The following is a 15,537-nucleotide window of genomic DNA, read 5'->3' on the forward strand; positions in this document are numbered from 1 at the left end:
GTAGTAATGAGTGAAGCTGTACCTTCTGCTTCATTGATTACTAACCACATGCAAACTCAAACCTTATTTCTTTCAATAGGGGCTATACCCAGGCAACAAGCGGCACAAGGCCACATAGCTCAGTTGGTGACTTTTTGACCCATGCAGGATACAAGGTTTTACACCTAATGCTGTGAGTTGATTTATTACTTGGCATGCGTGTTGTTGTCCTGCATTGGTTATGAAACAGGAAGCAGACAGCTGATTTAACCAAAGAGTTCCTATCATTTTCTTTTTGGTGAGGATGCAATCTTGTGCTTTGCTCTTTTGAAGAATGTTCCTCTGGTTTGTTTGAATATTCTAAAAACAAGCATGTGATATTTTTGTGTAACCATCCTACAAACTGTCCTTTGAGATTGAAGTAAGATGGTAATTGTGCATGTTTTGACTATAAAGTCTTCCGGTGGTTTCATTTTTAACTTCACTAACTTGCTTGTATTTGGCGTTTCTGAGCTTTATAACACTTGAGAGTAGTGGAAGAATACAGAAGTACACAGGTCCATCTCTGCTGATAGTGGGAACAGTATGTGTTGGTTAAAGATTATCACAGAAATTTACTCAATTAAAATACTCTATACCCCCCCAAACCCTCAAAACAAACACAAACATACACATGCACATGAAGTACAAGGGCATGCAATCTTGTAGTATATTCATGCTGATTATATTGGAAGGAGTTTATTACAAAACAGTTCAAAATGCATTGACTAGTCGATATCTTGGAAGACTTTTCTTCCTCAATTATCTTTAGGGTAGAACTATCTGTCAGGACCTGAAGCAGGCCATTTATTGCTTTGAGATGGTGTGTGTTTGGTCGTTCTTTCTTACCCCCCAAATTATAATGAGGTCATGACTGACCAGTAACCCACTATGGGATGACACAGTGGCTCAGTGATTAGCACTGCTGCCTCGCAGCACCAGGGATCCAGGTTTGATTCCACCATTAGGTGACTGTCAGTGTGGAGTTTGGACGTTATCTGCATGGGTTTCCCCTGGGTGCTCTGGTTTCCTGCCACAGTTCAAAGATGCGCTGTATAGGTGAATTGGCAATGGGAAATGCAGGGTGACAGGATTAGGTTAGGGGATGGATCTGGGTAGGTTGCTAATCAGTGGGTCAGTGTGGCCTTGATGGGCCAAATGGCCTACTTCCACACTGTAGGGATTCCATGATTGATTCTATATTCTTAAGTATGCTTTCCTCACCAACTTGTTCAGAGATGTTATTACACACCTCAGGAGAAGATGGGACTTGAGCCCGGGTCTCCTGGCTTAGAAGGAGGGGCACTACCACTGTACCACAAGGGCTCCTATCCAAATCCCTATGTTCTCCTTTGCTGCCTTCACTTGATATTGATCATTGACAAAAACCTGTTGGTCTCTAATCTGATTGCATAAATTGTCTTTTATTCCAGAGAATTTCACGCTTTGCATGTAGAATTGTTTCCCAGCTTGACTACTGAAGTACCTGGGTCTAATTTTTCAACCATGTTGTCCTTTACTAATATTTTTAGTATCTCAATTGTAACACCTTTTGACATTAAGCAAACCTGGGTGCAGGTCTGTCAAGTGAAGAATTATAACTGAATTTTCTAAATCTTTGGGGCGGCATGGTGGCTCAGTGCTTAGCACTGCTGCCTCACAGCACCAGGGACCCGGGTTCGATTCCTGCCTCAGGCGACTGTCTGTGTGGAGTTTGCACATTCTCCTCGTGTCTGTGTTGGTTTCCTCCCGCAATCCAAAGACATGCAGGTCAGGTTCAGTTGACCATGCTAAATTGCCCGTAGTGTTAGTTGAATTAGTCAGGGGTAAATATAGGGCAGGGGAATTGGTCTGGATGGGTTATTCTTCAGAGGGTCGGTGTGGATATGTGAAGGACCTGTTCCCACACTGTAGGGAATCTAATCTCACCCTTTTACACTTATAATCAGGCAGGAGCCTTAAGATAATCTTGATTCACTCTCATAGCCTACACTGGCCTGTTCAATGCAGTATTCACTAATTTCTTGCAATTGCACTACTCCAAAATGACTAAAATTAAGCCTAAAATTAAAATGATCCTTGCTGAGGCATGAACTTCCTTTTCTATTTTTTTTGATATGTTTTAAGGCTTTAATATCAGTTGCAGATTTAACATGCCTTTGTGCCTGATGGCTTGAAGTATTTTCATTTTCACAATTAAAGATGGACTGTATTGAATAAATGACATGATTTCCGTTACTCCCCGAAGCAGGTTCCTGGTTGTTCACACTGAGTTTGATGTTTGATACTAATGGGATTGGCACCAAATCTAGGTGCAAAATTAATATAGCTCCAGCTAGATTGCCAGGGGAAGTTTGACTTATTTTATTGTATTACTGAAATTTTCTCCTCCCCCACAGCACACTCCTGTGCCACATTTTTTCGAATCGGTAGTTACTTTGAAGAAATATTCATAGGCTGGATTTAATAGAGATGGCAGGGTCTTGCCCTTTGGCTGAACAACTGGTGACTGCTCAGGTTGCCTCTTTTGGGGGAACCCTACCACATTAAATGGACACTGGCAGACCTTCTCTAAGGATAAAAGCTCTTGAGGTGGAAGTCCCAGGTGCCAGGAGCTGCCAGGCAATCCAAAGCAGAAATTTTTGTTGTAAGACAGCACCACTGAGGAGATGGTAGTCACTGATTGTGTGTCAGCCATGACTGCAGCTAAGATACTTGATCCCTGGTTAATTCTGAGGAAGGGTCACTGGACCTGAAATTTTAAGTCTGATTTTTCTCTCCGCTGTTTGCTGCCAGACCTGAGCTTTTCCAGTAATTTTGTTTTTGCCTCTGATTTCCAGCATCTGCAGTTCTTTTGCGTCGTATTAAATTTCTTCCAGGGTCTTTGCTTCCCTTTCTGGAAGAAGAATCATTTACTGTACTCCTGTTTGGAAGCTAATCATCCGTCTCTTAACAGATGAACCACTCTGTGCTTCTTTTAGATGTGATGTCAATAGTGAAATCTGTGCAAAATACTCAGGTTTTTAACTGCTTGCATTTACACGATTGCATGTACATGTAAGAAATTCTGAAGAAAAACTCAACCAAGGTGGACAACTGGACACACTGCAGACGACTAAAAGGGTTGTGATCAAGAAGCAGGGAGTATTGACTGACATGGGTATTATTGTGTTAGATAGGACAGCAGCACTTTCAGGACCTATATTACTTATTCACAATATTGTTCAGTTACTGATTGACCAGATGTATTTGTGTACTCAAGCACATGACACAGGGATTTTAAAAAGTGCTTTGAAATATGTAAACATTTGAAGGGAACCAGAGTCAAATACTTCAAAGTACTATAGACAGAAATTGTTTTTCTCCTGACTAGTTGAACCAAAAGAATCCAAAGCATTTAAAGCACATTTGAATTGCTCTCTGATATTTGATTTTCATCAAACCATTTTGTTTCACTGCGCATGTGCCTTGTGGAGCAATTTTATTTTGTTTTTAAGATGCAAAATCTTTGGAAATGCATCAAATGGACCTAGCATTGTGTTTGAGAAAGTTAATTGAGTTGTCCATTGGCCTCAACACAATCTTTGGAATCAAATGAGGTGCTATGCAAACATTTAACGGGATGGATGTGATTCCAAAGGAAAAGGCGATGAAGCCATGAACAAAACTCAGGGTGGTAATGACATAGTGATAATTTTACTGCGTAATAATCCAAAAACCCAAGTTAAATCTCTGGGGGCATGGGTTTGAGTGCATCCATGGCACATGTTGAAATTTAAATTCAATAAAAAATGCAATATTAAAAGAAAAACTGACCCAATGGCAACAATGTTGATTTTAGTAAAAATTCATGTGATTCACTAATATCCTTCAGGGAAGGAAATCTTCCATCCTTACCTGATCTGACCTACACATGACTCCAGACCTATGGCACTGTGGTTAACTCATAACTGCCCTCTGGACAATTAAGGATGGGCAACTGATGCTGGCCCAGCCAGTGACAGCACATCCATGACAGTAAAGAAAGTGCTGCAAGGACATGCATACCATTTACTGAAAAATGTGTTGCTAGAAAAGCGCAGTGGGTCAGGCAGCATCCGAGGAGCAGGAGAATTGACCTTTCAGGCATAAGCCCTTCTTCAGGAATGGGCTTATGCCCGAAACGTCGATTCTCCTGCTCCTTTGATGCTGCCTGACCTGCTGCGCTTTTCCAGCAACACATTTTTCAACTCTGATCTCCAGCATCTGCAGTCCTCACTTTCTCCATGCTTACCATTTAGTCAGTCACTTGGGCGTTAAAAATAAAAATGTCTTAGTTTGAGAGGTAGTATGTTGTAAATAATAATGGAAGGCTTCTTAAAAAATATTTGCAACAAGAACTGTGGCGTGGGAGAAATATCTGGAGGATGTGAACCTTCCCTTTATAAGTTGTAGATATTTGGCAAAGATAAACTGGTCAGTGAACCTACTAGTAATTGCTTATTAATACCAACAGGATTTAAAATTGACATTGGCACTCCTGTTAATGTGACTCTTAGCTCAGTTTTTCTTCACCTACAAAGCGGGAATAAGAAGTTTATGCTCAGTCGTTATAACTCCAGTCAGCCCAAGATACAACCAGCAATTGAAATTCTCAGCTTAACCCCCAAAGTTGTCAAGAATAAAGGTGAACAAGTATTTGGAACCATTTAGAGGATTATAGAAAGTGGAATACAGCACAACTCCAAAGGTTTGCCTAATCCATGATTCTTGGAATTAGATATATCATTGTACTGTTAAATGTAATGGAGCTGATGGATGATTCATTTGAAGACCGATCCAAAATATTCATCAGCTTGAAGCAAAATGGATACATTTTATTTGAATCAAATCCCTGAAACATCCATGTCTATTGAGGAGATTGTCCATCGTCTGTAATTGACAAACTATTTTGACATCATTTGAGAGATAAGTATTTTCTCATAATTGAGATGTTAGTGTTGGTAAGTGGTGCTGACTAAAATACCAGGCCCAGTGATTTATTTCTATTTAGCTGACAGTCAGTCAAATGTAGATTGCAAGTGAAATTACAAAGACTCAAACAGTGCTTTCATTTGCCACATGGCCAATATTCAAATAGAAGGCCCTCAATGCATTTTCAGTTAGATACTTTGAGACTTCCAGAAAACTTAGTCTTTGGGGATTGCTGCTTATAGTTAGAGGGCTGATCATGTTGTGTTCCTTGACGACGGAGCTTGGTACCAATCATCAAAGAATCTTGAAAGTCAAGAGGTAGAAATGAACATGTCTTTCTGTGATTTAAGATTGATGATGGAGTTAAGGTGATGGATGTGGTGCAATCAAGTGGCCTGCTTTGTCCTTGATGGTGTTGAGCTGCTTGTGTTGTTGAGGCTGCACCGAAGTGGGCAGGATTGTATCACACCCCTGACTTGTGTGTCGTAGTTGGTGGACAGGCTGTAGGGAACCAGGGGGTGAGTTATTTATTGCATTAGCCTCTGACCTGTTCTTTAAAGACGACCGTGCTCAGATGGTTCCTCCAGTCCAGTTTCTGGACAATGGTAAGCTCCAGGACATCGATGGGAACCTCAGTGATTGTATTGCTGTTGAAGGTCAAGTTGAAATGGTTAGTTTCTGTAGTTGAGATGGACATTGCTTGACAGTGGTCAGTCCCAGGCCTGAATGACTATGGGCACAGGTTGTTTCAGTATCTAAGGAATCATGAATGGTGCTGAATGTTGTGGAACATCTCCAGTTCTGACATTATGTTGAAGGAAGGTTCATTAAAGTAGCTGAGGACAGTAGGGCCTAGAACACTGAAGTCCTTGAGTGATATTCTAGATAATTGACCATCAACACTGAAAGGATCTTCCTTTCATACAGAAAATGTTTACTATTAAACTTTCTTTCATGTGACTGAGATTTCGGCAATGCGACATAATTTATTCTATTTCTGGCTCTTTATATGATTGACAGTCACACCAGATATAACTATGAGAATATTCTGTCTAATGATACCTTCCACTATAACTACATGGAATCTTTTTATCAAAATTGTGAGCAATGATCTGGAAAGTAATTACCACATAGCCATAAATGATTCCTTAATTATTCTGTTAAATAGCTGATACTATAACGGATGAAGTTGGATTGAAACAAATACTCCAATAATAATATTTTAAAAAGATTTTCACAACAGAGGCTATTGCTGAGTAAGTGCTATATTGTGACTTGCATTTGATGAACAAGTGTGTCAACTGATCCCTTAGTTAAGGATACTGTGAAAGCATTCAAGGAATTCCACCAACTCTGACCTACTTTGTAAATTTATATAACTGGAAGTTAATTTTCAAATTCCCATCCTTGTCACTAAATCGCTCCATAGCCTTGCTCCTCTCAAACTGAAACAATCACCTGAACTCCAACAACTTGTGATGACTTGCACGTTTGTGATTTTTTTTTTGTTCCATTGTTGGCAGCAATGCCTTTAGTTGCTCAAGCCGTAAACTCTGGCACTGCTTGCCTGTCCTGCAATTAAACTTCTTTGCCTCTCTTTTCTCTCTCATTTTTATCTCTGTTCCTCAAGCCCTAATCAGAGTCACCCAGAATTGTTACAGTGCAGAAGAAAGCCATTTAACCCATCATGTTTACACCTGCTGTCCAAATGAGCAACTCACTTTGTACCATTCCTCAGCCTTCTCCCTGTAACCCTGCTCATTCTTCCTGGTTCAGAGAACAATTCAATTCCCTTCAGAATATATCTTCTGTATGCTCAGACAGTGCATTCTAGAACCTAACTACTCACTCTTGAAAAAGACTTTTCTTGTTGCTTTTACCAATCACTTTAATCCTGTGTCCGTTTGTTTCTTCCTCTCCACTCTGTCCAGCCCCTTCATGATTTTGAGCACCCTTAACAAATCTTCACTCATCTGCCTTTCCTCCAAGAAAAACAGTCCTAGCTTTTCCTATCTATCTTCCTAACTCATCTGTGGACACATATATGTCTGAATCTTCTATGTGCCCTCTCCAGTGCCTTCACGTCCTCCTTTAATTGCGGCATTAAGATCGAGAATAATACTGTAGCACAGTTCAAGCTAGTTCAATGTAATCTTACTCTTGAGCTCCATGTTATTATTGATAAAGGATACTGTATGCTTCATTAACCCCTCTCGCAACCTGTCCTCCTACCTTCAATGGCTTATTGGTGATCTTTTGACCTAGATTTGCTTTAATAATAATATTGATGATTAGCATGCTGGGTAAACCTGATAGCAACCTCTGACACCCACACACAACTAAACATGAAAATGCAGAAACTGGTGTAAGAACCAGACTACCCCTCTGCAGGTTAATCTATTACAGTTCCTAGTCATGGGCATAGAACTGAAATCGTTATAATGCTTGATCTAGCTTTATCTTCCCACTATGTTCATACTTTTATGCTGACTGGAAAACTTTTAAGTTTGCATTTAGGAGTAAGTGACTTCACAAATGTGAAGACTCATTCCCTTAAGTTTTTTTACTCATAGTGCATGTATTACTTGCACTCGACAGCATTTGTATTTTCATGATTTTTGCTTTGTTTTGTGTTCACAATTTAAAAGTAATTTGTGTTCTGCTTCATAGTGTAGTTTGGATTCCGTGTCTCTCTGTGAAGATACTTTAGTTTAACTGGTTGACAAGCATTACCAATTAATTTTCCCTGTTCTCAATGCACTAGTGATATCCTGTAGAGGGTGCCACTCTGGAACTAACACCAGATCAGAGGAAATCACTGTTAATAAGCGTATGCCCAGTTCACAGTGAGGTGAACAGCAAATGCTGACCCTATGCCACAAACCAAAATATCCGGGCTATGATCTTTGTATGGGCTAAGCATTGAATTTGTTTTTGTGACATTTCTGTGAAATGCCTTGGGATGTTTTACTAGGTTAAATTTGCTATATAAATCCATGTTTTTAATTCCAGCCAGTATTTCCTCTCTAACAGTGTCCCAAAAAATTGATTAATCTCATGTTTATTTCACCCCAGGAGGTTGCTGTGTGCAAAAGACTTGTGTTTGCCCGTTATATAACAGTCATCAGGCTAGAGTTGCCACTGGTTTGCTCTAGTTCTTTTGCAGCATGGTAGTGGTTAACACTACTGCCTCACAGCACCGGGAACCAGGTTCGATTCCAGCCTCAGGTGACTGTGTCTGTGTGGCGTTTGCACATTCCTCCCAGTGTCTGCGTGGATTTCCTCCCGGAGCTCTGGTTTCCTCGCACAGTCCAAAGATGTGCAGGTTAGGTGGCTTGGCCATGCTAAATTGTCCATAGCGTTCAGGGATGTGTAAGTTAGGTGCATTAGTCAGGGTAAATATAAGGGAGGGGTCTGGGTGGGTTGGTGTGGACGTTTTGGGCTGGAGGGCCTGTTTCTATGCTGTAGGGATTCTATGATTTTATGAGATTAGTGTAACCGGTGCAGCAAACTGTGGAATTTTAAACACTCATTGCATTTGGTTTGACTCCACTGTCTGTAAACTATTTGGGCTAGTTCTTTATTATTTTTGCCCTGGAGGGAGGACCCTATCAACACCCAGCCATGAATCTGGAATGGATTAATGACTGTTGCGTGTTTATGCTCACTTGTGGTGTTTGGAGGTCACTCTCAAAATTAGGCTCAATCAGCCAGACACAGACACTAATTCCTTCCTTCATGTGCACTCAACCAGAAGGCAAGTTCTTGATCCAGTGCCTGCTAATGTTTCATCCTGTCCTGTTTCTCTTGGTAGTTTTTATCAGTGCTGGTCTGCCATTCTCTCCAGGGCAAGGGAAGAGGTCTCCCGTCAGCTGTATAAGCCCCTTAATACCTGAAATGATTAACTGACACCATTAGATAAACTCATTCTATCAGGATATAAAGGACTGTTTCTGGAAGGAGCTAACCAGTGTAATTAAACACTGTTCCAGTAAGAGTTTGAAATGCTAAGATCAACATAAATATCACCAGTGTGTACTCACTCTTAGGTTGAACCTGTTGGAGATCCTCCTGGAACTTAGCACTTGATGACTAGTTACATGACCTATACTTATCCTTTCCTGTTTTACAAGATTGAGCCTCATTTCTGCTGATGAGTATGTGATGGCATTGTGCCTGTATTAGACTAATAATGAGAAGGATTAGTAGAAGTGAGAAGAATTGATGGCAGGACATCTTAAGTCATTTGACTAAGCATGGCCCTGACATTGTGCCGTTTTGACAGAGGGGTGGATTTCACTATATACACTAAAGTCTACGTTAGATGGAATTGGAATTGAACCCATGCTGACTGTGCTAACTATTCTCCTCCTGTCTGCTTTAAAAGGATTTGATTGATTCGTCTTAAACTTCACTAATGAATTGACCAACTGTATCCCAAAATAGCTGGAAAATAGTTTGTTGTATTGTTAAGTAATTTCACTGATTTTACTTGCCGATTGTGGGTTGATGCTTATTTTGAAAATTGTTTTTCTTTCGTGATTAAAACTATTTTCAGTTGCGTTGGTCAAATTTTCCTGAGGCAGTAGTATTGAATACATTGAGAAATATTTTTTAAAAATACATGGACAAGTTCAAAATTTTATGGGAGAATTTGCAGTCAGCAGAAACGAGTGCAAATTTGGCTATGATTTGCACCAAAATCACTGTTCCCAAAGCACAAACTTTACCCTTTTTAGTTCTTTGTCAGTTCAGATGAAAGGTCATTGACCTGAAATATTAAATTGGCTCTTGCACTCTTGCTGTCTCACTTACATACACCTGACTTGTTAAGAGTTTCAGTATTTTCTGATTTTGATTTAAATAATCAATAGGGCAGAGTTTCTCACAAAGCAGGAAATCTTAAATATTTTACTGTAAAGATCTCCAAGTGTTTTGATAATGTTTTTGTTCCTTATTTAAGTTTTAGGACAGCATTGAAGTACTGAAATGCTGCACGACCATGTTGTTCTGGATTTGTTTGGTTATTAAACGAAATTCTGGTTTCTGTGAATTTGTTATTAAGTTTGCAAGGCGAGAGTTCCAAGCAATACTATTGTATACCATTTTGTCTTTTAGGTGCGTTGAGGGTACCAGGAGGGTCACAGAGCCAGGACTGGTTTTCAGTCTGTCTGATCAAGGTGCCAGCACGTGTCCTATCAATGGCAATTTCCTTGATCCTGTGAAACCTGTCAAGCTGGACGCCACAGCTATCAGTGAAAAGACCTCGGCTGACACTCTGTCTGCCTCAGAGACCCTTGATTGCCCATTTCTAGCCTGCACAACAGGCTCTGATGAGGTGCAGTACGTGAGTGAGGCAGTTTGCCCAGAAGATGCTTCCAGCAGTGATGCACATAGGGATGCCTGCACCATTACTGGTAAGTAATGTACATTTTGAATAAGCAACCAATTAAGTACTGTGAAGTTGCTGTTTTTGTTGCAACCATCTGAGACAAAACTAATTTGCAATTATAACCCCTTTGCTGAACTTCTGATCACATAATCTATGCCATCGCTAAGACAGCCTCTTTGCACTGTTGTAACTTCACCTCTCTCAGCTCAGTGATGGAAATTTATTTCTTTTGTGCCTTTGTTACTTCATGGCTTAACCATTCCCAAGCACTCCTGGATGATCTCCCACATTCTCTCCCACTTTGTAAACAAAGGTCACCCAAAACTCTGCAACCTGTCTTGACTCGCATGCCAAGACTGGTTGACCTGTCAGTTCAATGCATACAAAAATAAGAGGGGAAAACAAGGTGAGTGAGAAAGAGAGTGAGAATCCTTGTATTTATCTAGCACTTGTAATGAAATACTGATCTTCACAGGAACATTATAAAGCAAAGCTTGACACTGGGGCAGATGACAAAAACTTGGACAAAATTGTAGGCAACACCTTTAAAGGAGGAAATTGTGTAAATTTGCCTCCTGGGTGATGTGGCAATATTTGTTATATCTACTGTAACATATACTAAGCATAGTGTGGTTGAAGAATCCAACAGCATTAGTACAATTAACTATTACGTATAAACATTACATTCCTCAGGCACATAGTGCCTGGGTTAGTATTAAGCTATTTATATATTTCAAAATAGCATGCTTCCAGTCAAGCGTCATGCTTTAGATGATGAGGTAAGATGGAATATTTTTATATTCACTGATCACATGCTATAACAAGATTTCACAAGAATGTCGCTTGAAGACATAACTGACCTTGAGACACAACACAACTGAATGCCAGGTTGGAAACATGAGGAGTTGTAGAGCTTCAGATCTTGGCAACTGAAGGCACAAGCGCCAATTGTGCTGCAGTTGAAGTTCGCAGTAGTCAGAAGACATTAGTGAAGGCATTAGGATACATTAGTGGGTTGTGGTGCTGTCGGAGATCGCAGACGTAGTGAGGGAGGTGAAGCATGGTAAGATTGATGTTGCTTGACTGGGGGAGACCCATTATCAGTCAGCGAGAAAAAGGTTGATGGACACATGGGAGTTTTTGCAGCTTTAGACACAAGGCAACGGGGTTCAGAATGACCCCAAGGTTACAGAGAGCAAAATGTGGGCCCGCCACAAGTGCATCGAAGCAGTGGAGTCTAGAGGTAATGGATGAGAATTAGAAGAGAAGTAGGAAGAGAACAGAAGGAAAAATAAAATTTAATGTGTCAATAACTCCAGTTACTGAAATCAGCAGAGCAAGCAGTTCACATTTTGGCAGTTGAAGGTAGCATTATTTTTGGTTTAGTTCATTTTGAATGTGAGTATCTGCAACAATAAGACCGTGAGAAATAGGAACAGGAGTGACCCATTTGGCCCCGTGAACCTGCTGCCCCATTCAATGGGATCATGGCTGATCTGACATTCCTCATGTCCACTTTCCTGCCCTTTGTTTCACTCTTAAATATGGACAAGGACTCTGCTCTCACACTCTCATTAGTTAGTTTACAGGAGAATGCTTTTAAGTTTGAAGGAAAAGTTTTAGAGTGCCTCAATGCTGTACCTTTGGTAACAGTGTGCAAACTTCAATTACCACACCCAGTGTTGTTTGTATTCTTACAGCACAGACTGAGCACCATCTAAAGTGAAGCAGGTGTTACTACATTGCAGATCCTCATTGTCCAGTGTTGGTTCAATATTGTCAGCTTGGAGCACCATCCAGTGGTGAAAAACTGTGAATGTATCTTCTTTTCTTTTTCAAATCTGTATGTCAAAGTGAAGTCAGTGGAAATATTATGCACCAATGCAACAACTTCTAGGGATGAATATACTGTTTTTAAGATAATTATTTTTTGTGTATGAAGAATGTAAATGCACTGTAGGAAGTTAGGAGGTTTAATGGATTATGTCCAGAGATTTGGGCGGCACGGTGGCACAGTAGTTAGCACTGCTGCCTCTCAGCACCAGAGACCTGGGTTCAATTCCCGCCTCAGGCAACTGTCTGTGTGGAGTTTGCACATTCTCCCTGTGTCTGCGTGGGTTTCCTCCAGGTGCTCCAGTTTCCTCCCACAGTCCAAAAATGTGCAAGTTAGGTGAATTGACCTTGCTAAATTGCCCGTAGTGCTAGGTGAAGGGGTAAATGTAGGGGAATGGGTCTGGGTGAGTTGCTGTTCGGAGAGTCGGTGTGGACTTGTTGGGCCAAAGGGCCTGTTTCCACACTGTAAGTAATTTAAGTAATGAGGGATCAGTCTTTATGTTGAGAGATTAAGCAGTTTGGGCCTGTACTTTCTGAAGTTTGGAAGAAATTGAGATTTAATTGTGATATAGAAGGTGCTAAAGAGGATTAAAAAAGGTAGATGTTGAGCAGATGTTTCCTCATGGGGCAATCTATAATGAAAGGTCACAGCTTGATGATAAGGGGTAGCAGATTTAAGAGTTGAGGACTGACATTTCTCAAAGGAATTCACTATCCCAGAGTGGGTGGATGCCAGGGCATTGAGTAAATTTAAGTAGAAGATAGACAGGCAGATTTTTAATTAGTGATGAGTTGAAGGATTATGGAGAGCAGGCAGAAAAATGGAGTTGAGGCCAAGATGGTGTCAACAATGGAGTTCTAGCCATGAGTTTTGAAGAAGGGTCACTAGACCTGATATGTTAACTCTGCTTTCTCTGCACAGGTGCTGCCAGATCTGTAGAGCTTTTCCAGCAATTTCTGTTTTGGTTTCTGATATCAACATGGATTGTAATAAATGATGGAACAAGCTCGAGGGGCTGAATTGCTGACTCTTTCTACTAGCTCTTATGTTCCTACATGCATGTTCAGTAGGAAAAATGCTGGTTCAGTGTCAGCCGTGGTTCAATAGGTAGTCCTCTCGCCTTTTGGAGTCAGGTAGGTAGGTACACTCACCGTGCTGTTTAGCGAGGGAGTTCCACATTTTCACCCAGTGACAGTGAAGAACTGGTGAATGGTTTGGAGGGAAGCATGCAAGTCGGGGGTCTTCTCATGTATCTGTTGCCTTTACCCCTTTAGATTGCATAGAGTGCAGGCTTGGATGATGCTATCGATGGAGCCCTGGTGAGTTGTGGTCGTGTTGTTGTGGGTAAATCACCACAAGTTACCTTTAATTCAGCTACTTATTAAGAAACTCAGGCAATCAAATACTAAAACAACAATTTGAAACTTTATTGTATGTAGCAACCAAAATAAGACAAGAAAGCAAGTTAAGCTTCACAACCCAATTTGGCTATTCCCGATTAATGATAGCACTTGGCCAGATTCCACCAACAGTGTCTGTCTCTGGAGGTTTGTGAGGTGACATTATTGATTCATCTCCATATAGATTCTACTATTGAAGACCTCAATAGTCTGGCTTACCTTCTTATCAAAAGTAGCTCCCCTGTTCCTTGTGCATTTGGTATTAACTGCCCATCTAAAACATAGCTTTTCCTGCAATTCATCCCTTTCGGGATGGTGAATTCACATATTGCTTTTAATTCCTCTATAACAACTTCTCCTCATGCTTTCACCTCAAGAAACCACTTATTCCAGAGAGTTATTGCTGACTGTTTGAAGTTAAAGTTCTGAAGTTGACCTTGTCACAGCATCTTATAGATGGCTGATATGGCTGCCACTGTGCATCCTAAGTGGAGGGAGTCAATGTTGAATCTATTAGATAAGATGCTGATCAAATGGGATGCTTCAGCCTCAGGTGTTGAGTTTCTTGAATGTTGGTACTTCACTCATCCCATGCAAGTGGAGAGTATTCTATCATACACCTAACTTTTGACTCTACAGGATTTTGGGAGTTAGGATGTGATTTAGGTTCTGTAGGTTTCCGAGCCTTTGGCATATTCTTGCAGTCGTAGCATTCTAGATAACTAGTCTAGATTAGTTTCTGGTTAATGGTAACCGCTATCATGTTGAAAGTTGGATAATTCAGTACTGTCATTGAAAGGCAAGAGCAGAATGTTAAATTTCCCAGTTGGAGAAGTCATTCCCTGGCACTTGGTACAATGTTTGCTTGCTACAAGTCAGCCCAAACCTGTGTGTTGTCCAAGTCTTGCTGCATATGGATACGGACTGCTTCAGTATCTGAGGAGAACAGGATTTATCTAGGCAATTTTTCATATTGACAGGTAGATTCTCATGTTGTAGCTGTGCTAGAACAACTTAAGGTACACCTAATTTTGCAACATGCATGTTCAATGCTGTTGCTGGAATGTTGTTAGGACCCATAGCTTTTGCAGCAGGACAGGGAATATCCATAAATGATGGTGTCTGGGAGCACTGCCACTCATTCAATCTGACTCCATCCTTCAAGGGGTTTGGTCAGCTCAGGTTGCTGGACAGCTGATTTGTCATGCAGAAGAACACCAACGGCATGGGTTCAAGTTCCATATCAGCTGGGGTCACCAAGAAATTCTCACCTTCTCAACCTCTTCCCCTTGCCTGAGGCATGGTAACCCTCAGGCTAAACTGCCCACCAGTCATCTCTGCTTCCTAACAAGAGAGTAGTCCATGGCAAACTTACCTGTAACCTTCTGCAAACAGTGTCATCCTTACTACTTCCCTTCCCATCTATTTTTCTGTCATCTGCAAACTTGGTTGTGGCACAAGTCATTAATGCTTATTGTAAATAATAGTGGCTTCAATACTGATCCCTGTTGCGCACCACCTAGGTACAGGAGTTTGGACTGTTTTCTCTTGGAAGCATATATAAGACCAGCTCAAGTTTATGAGCAACCTGGCAGAGTAGGTAATGAGAAAACATCCTATTGTGGAAAGATTGAGAACGAGAGAGCACAGAGATTTAAGATAATTGGCAATGACCAAATAAAGGAACATACTTTCCATGTGGCAAATGGTTAGAGTGTGGAATGTGCTGCTGGAGAGATTGATGGAGGCAGATTTAATGGGAGCATTTAAGAAGGCACGAGGTTCTTGTGAAAAGGAAGAGTGTACAAAGGGCACAGGGAGAAGGTTGGGCAGTGCCACTAGTTAGATTTTTCTGACAGACACTGTGGGCCGAATGGCTGCCTTCTGTCCTGTGCTGGTGAAAGTTTGGTGACTTTGGGCAAATGCGGTTTCCTTTTGTT

General features: G+C 40.9%; 1 protein-coding gene across 3 annotated transcripts in view; it reads left to right on the plus strand.

Moving 5' to 3' along the window:
• trak1a (trafficking protein, kinesin binding 1a) overlaps positions 1 to 15,537 on the plus strand; it is a 211,760-nt gene that overhangs the window by 83,933 nt on the left and 112,290 nt on the right. For all 3 annotated transcript variants that reach the window (XM_043719532.2, XM_043719533.2, XM_043719534.2), the window contains 2 exons: positions 80 to 172; positions 10,090 to 10,388. In XM_043719532.2, coding sequence (XP_043575467.1) covers positions 168 to 172; positions 10,090 to 10,388 — 304 coding nt within the window. In that variant the 5' untranslated portion in view covers positions 80 to 167. Of the gene's footprint in view, positions 1 to 79; positions 173 to 10,089; positions 10,389 to 15,537 lie in introns of those variants that run through there.

The sequence above is a fragment of the Chiloscyllium plagiosum genome, unplaced genomic scaffold (genome assembly GCF_037043375.1).
Source record: "Chiloscyllium plagiosum isolate Xiang-an unplaced genomic scaffold, Cpla_swu_hap1 HiC_scaffold_34, whole genome shotgun sequence".
In the NCBI taxonomy this organism is placed as follows: domain Eukaryota; kingdom Metazoa; phylum Chordata; class Chondrichthyes; order Orectolobiformes; family Hemiscylliidae; genus Chiloscyllium; species Chiloscyllium plagiosum.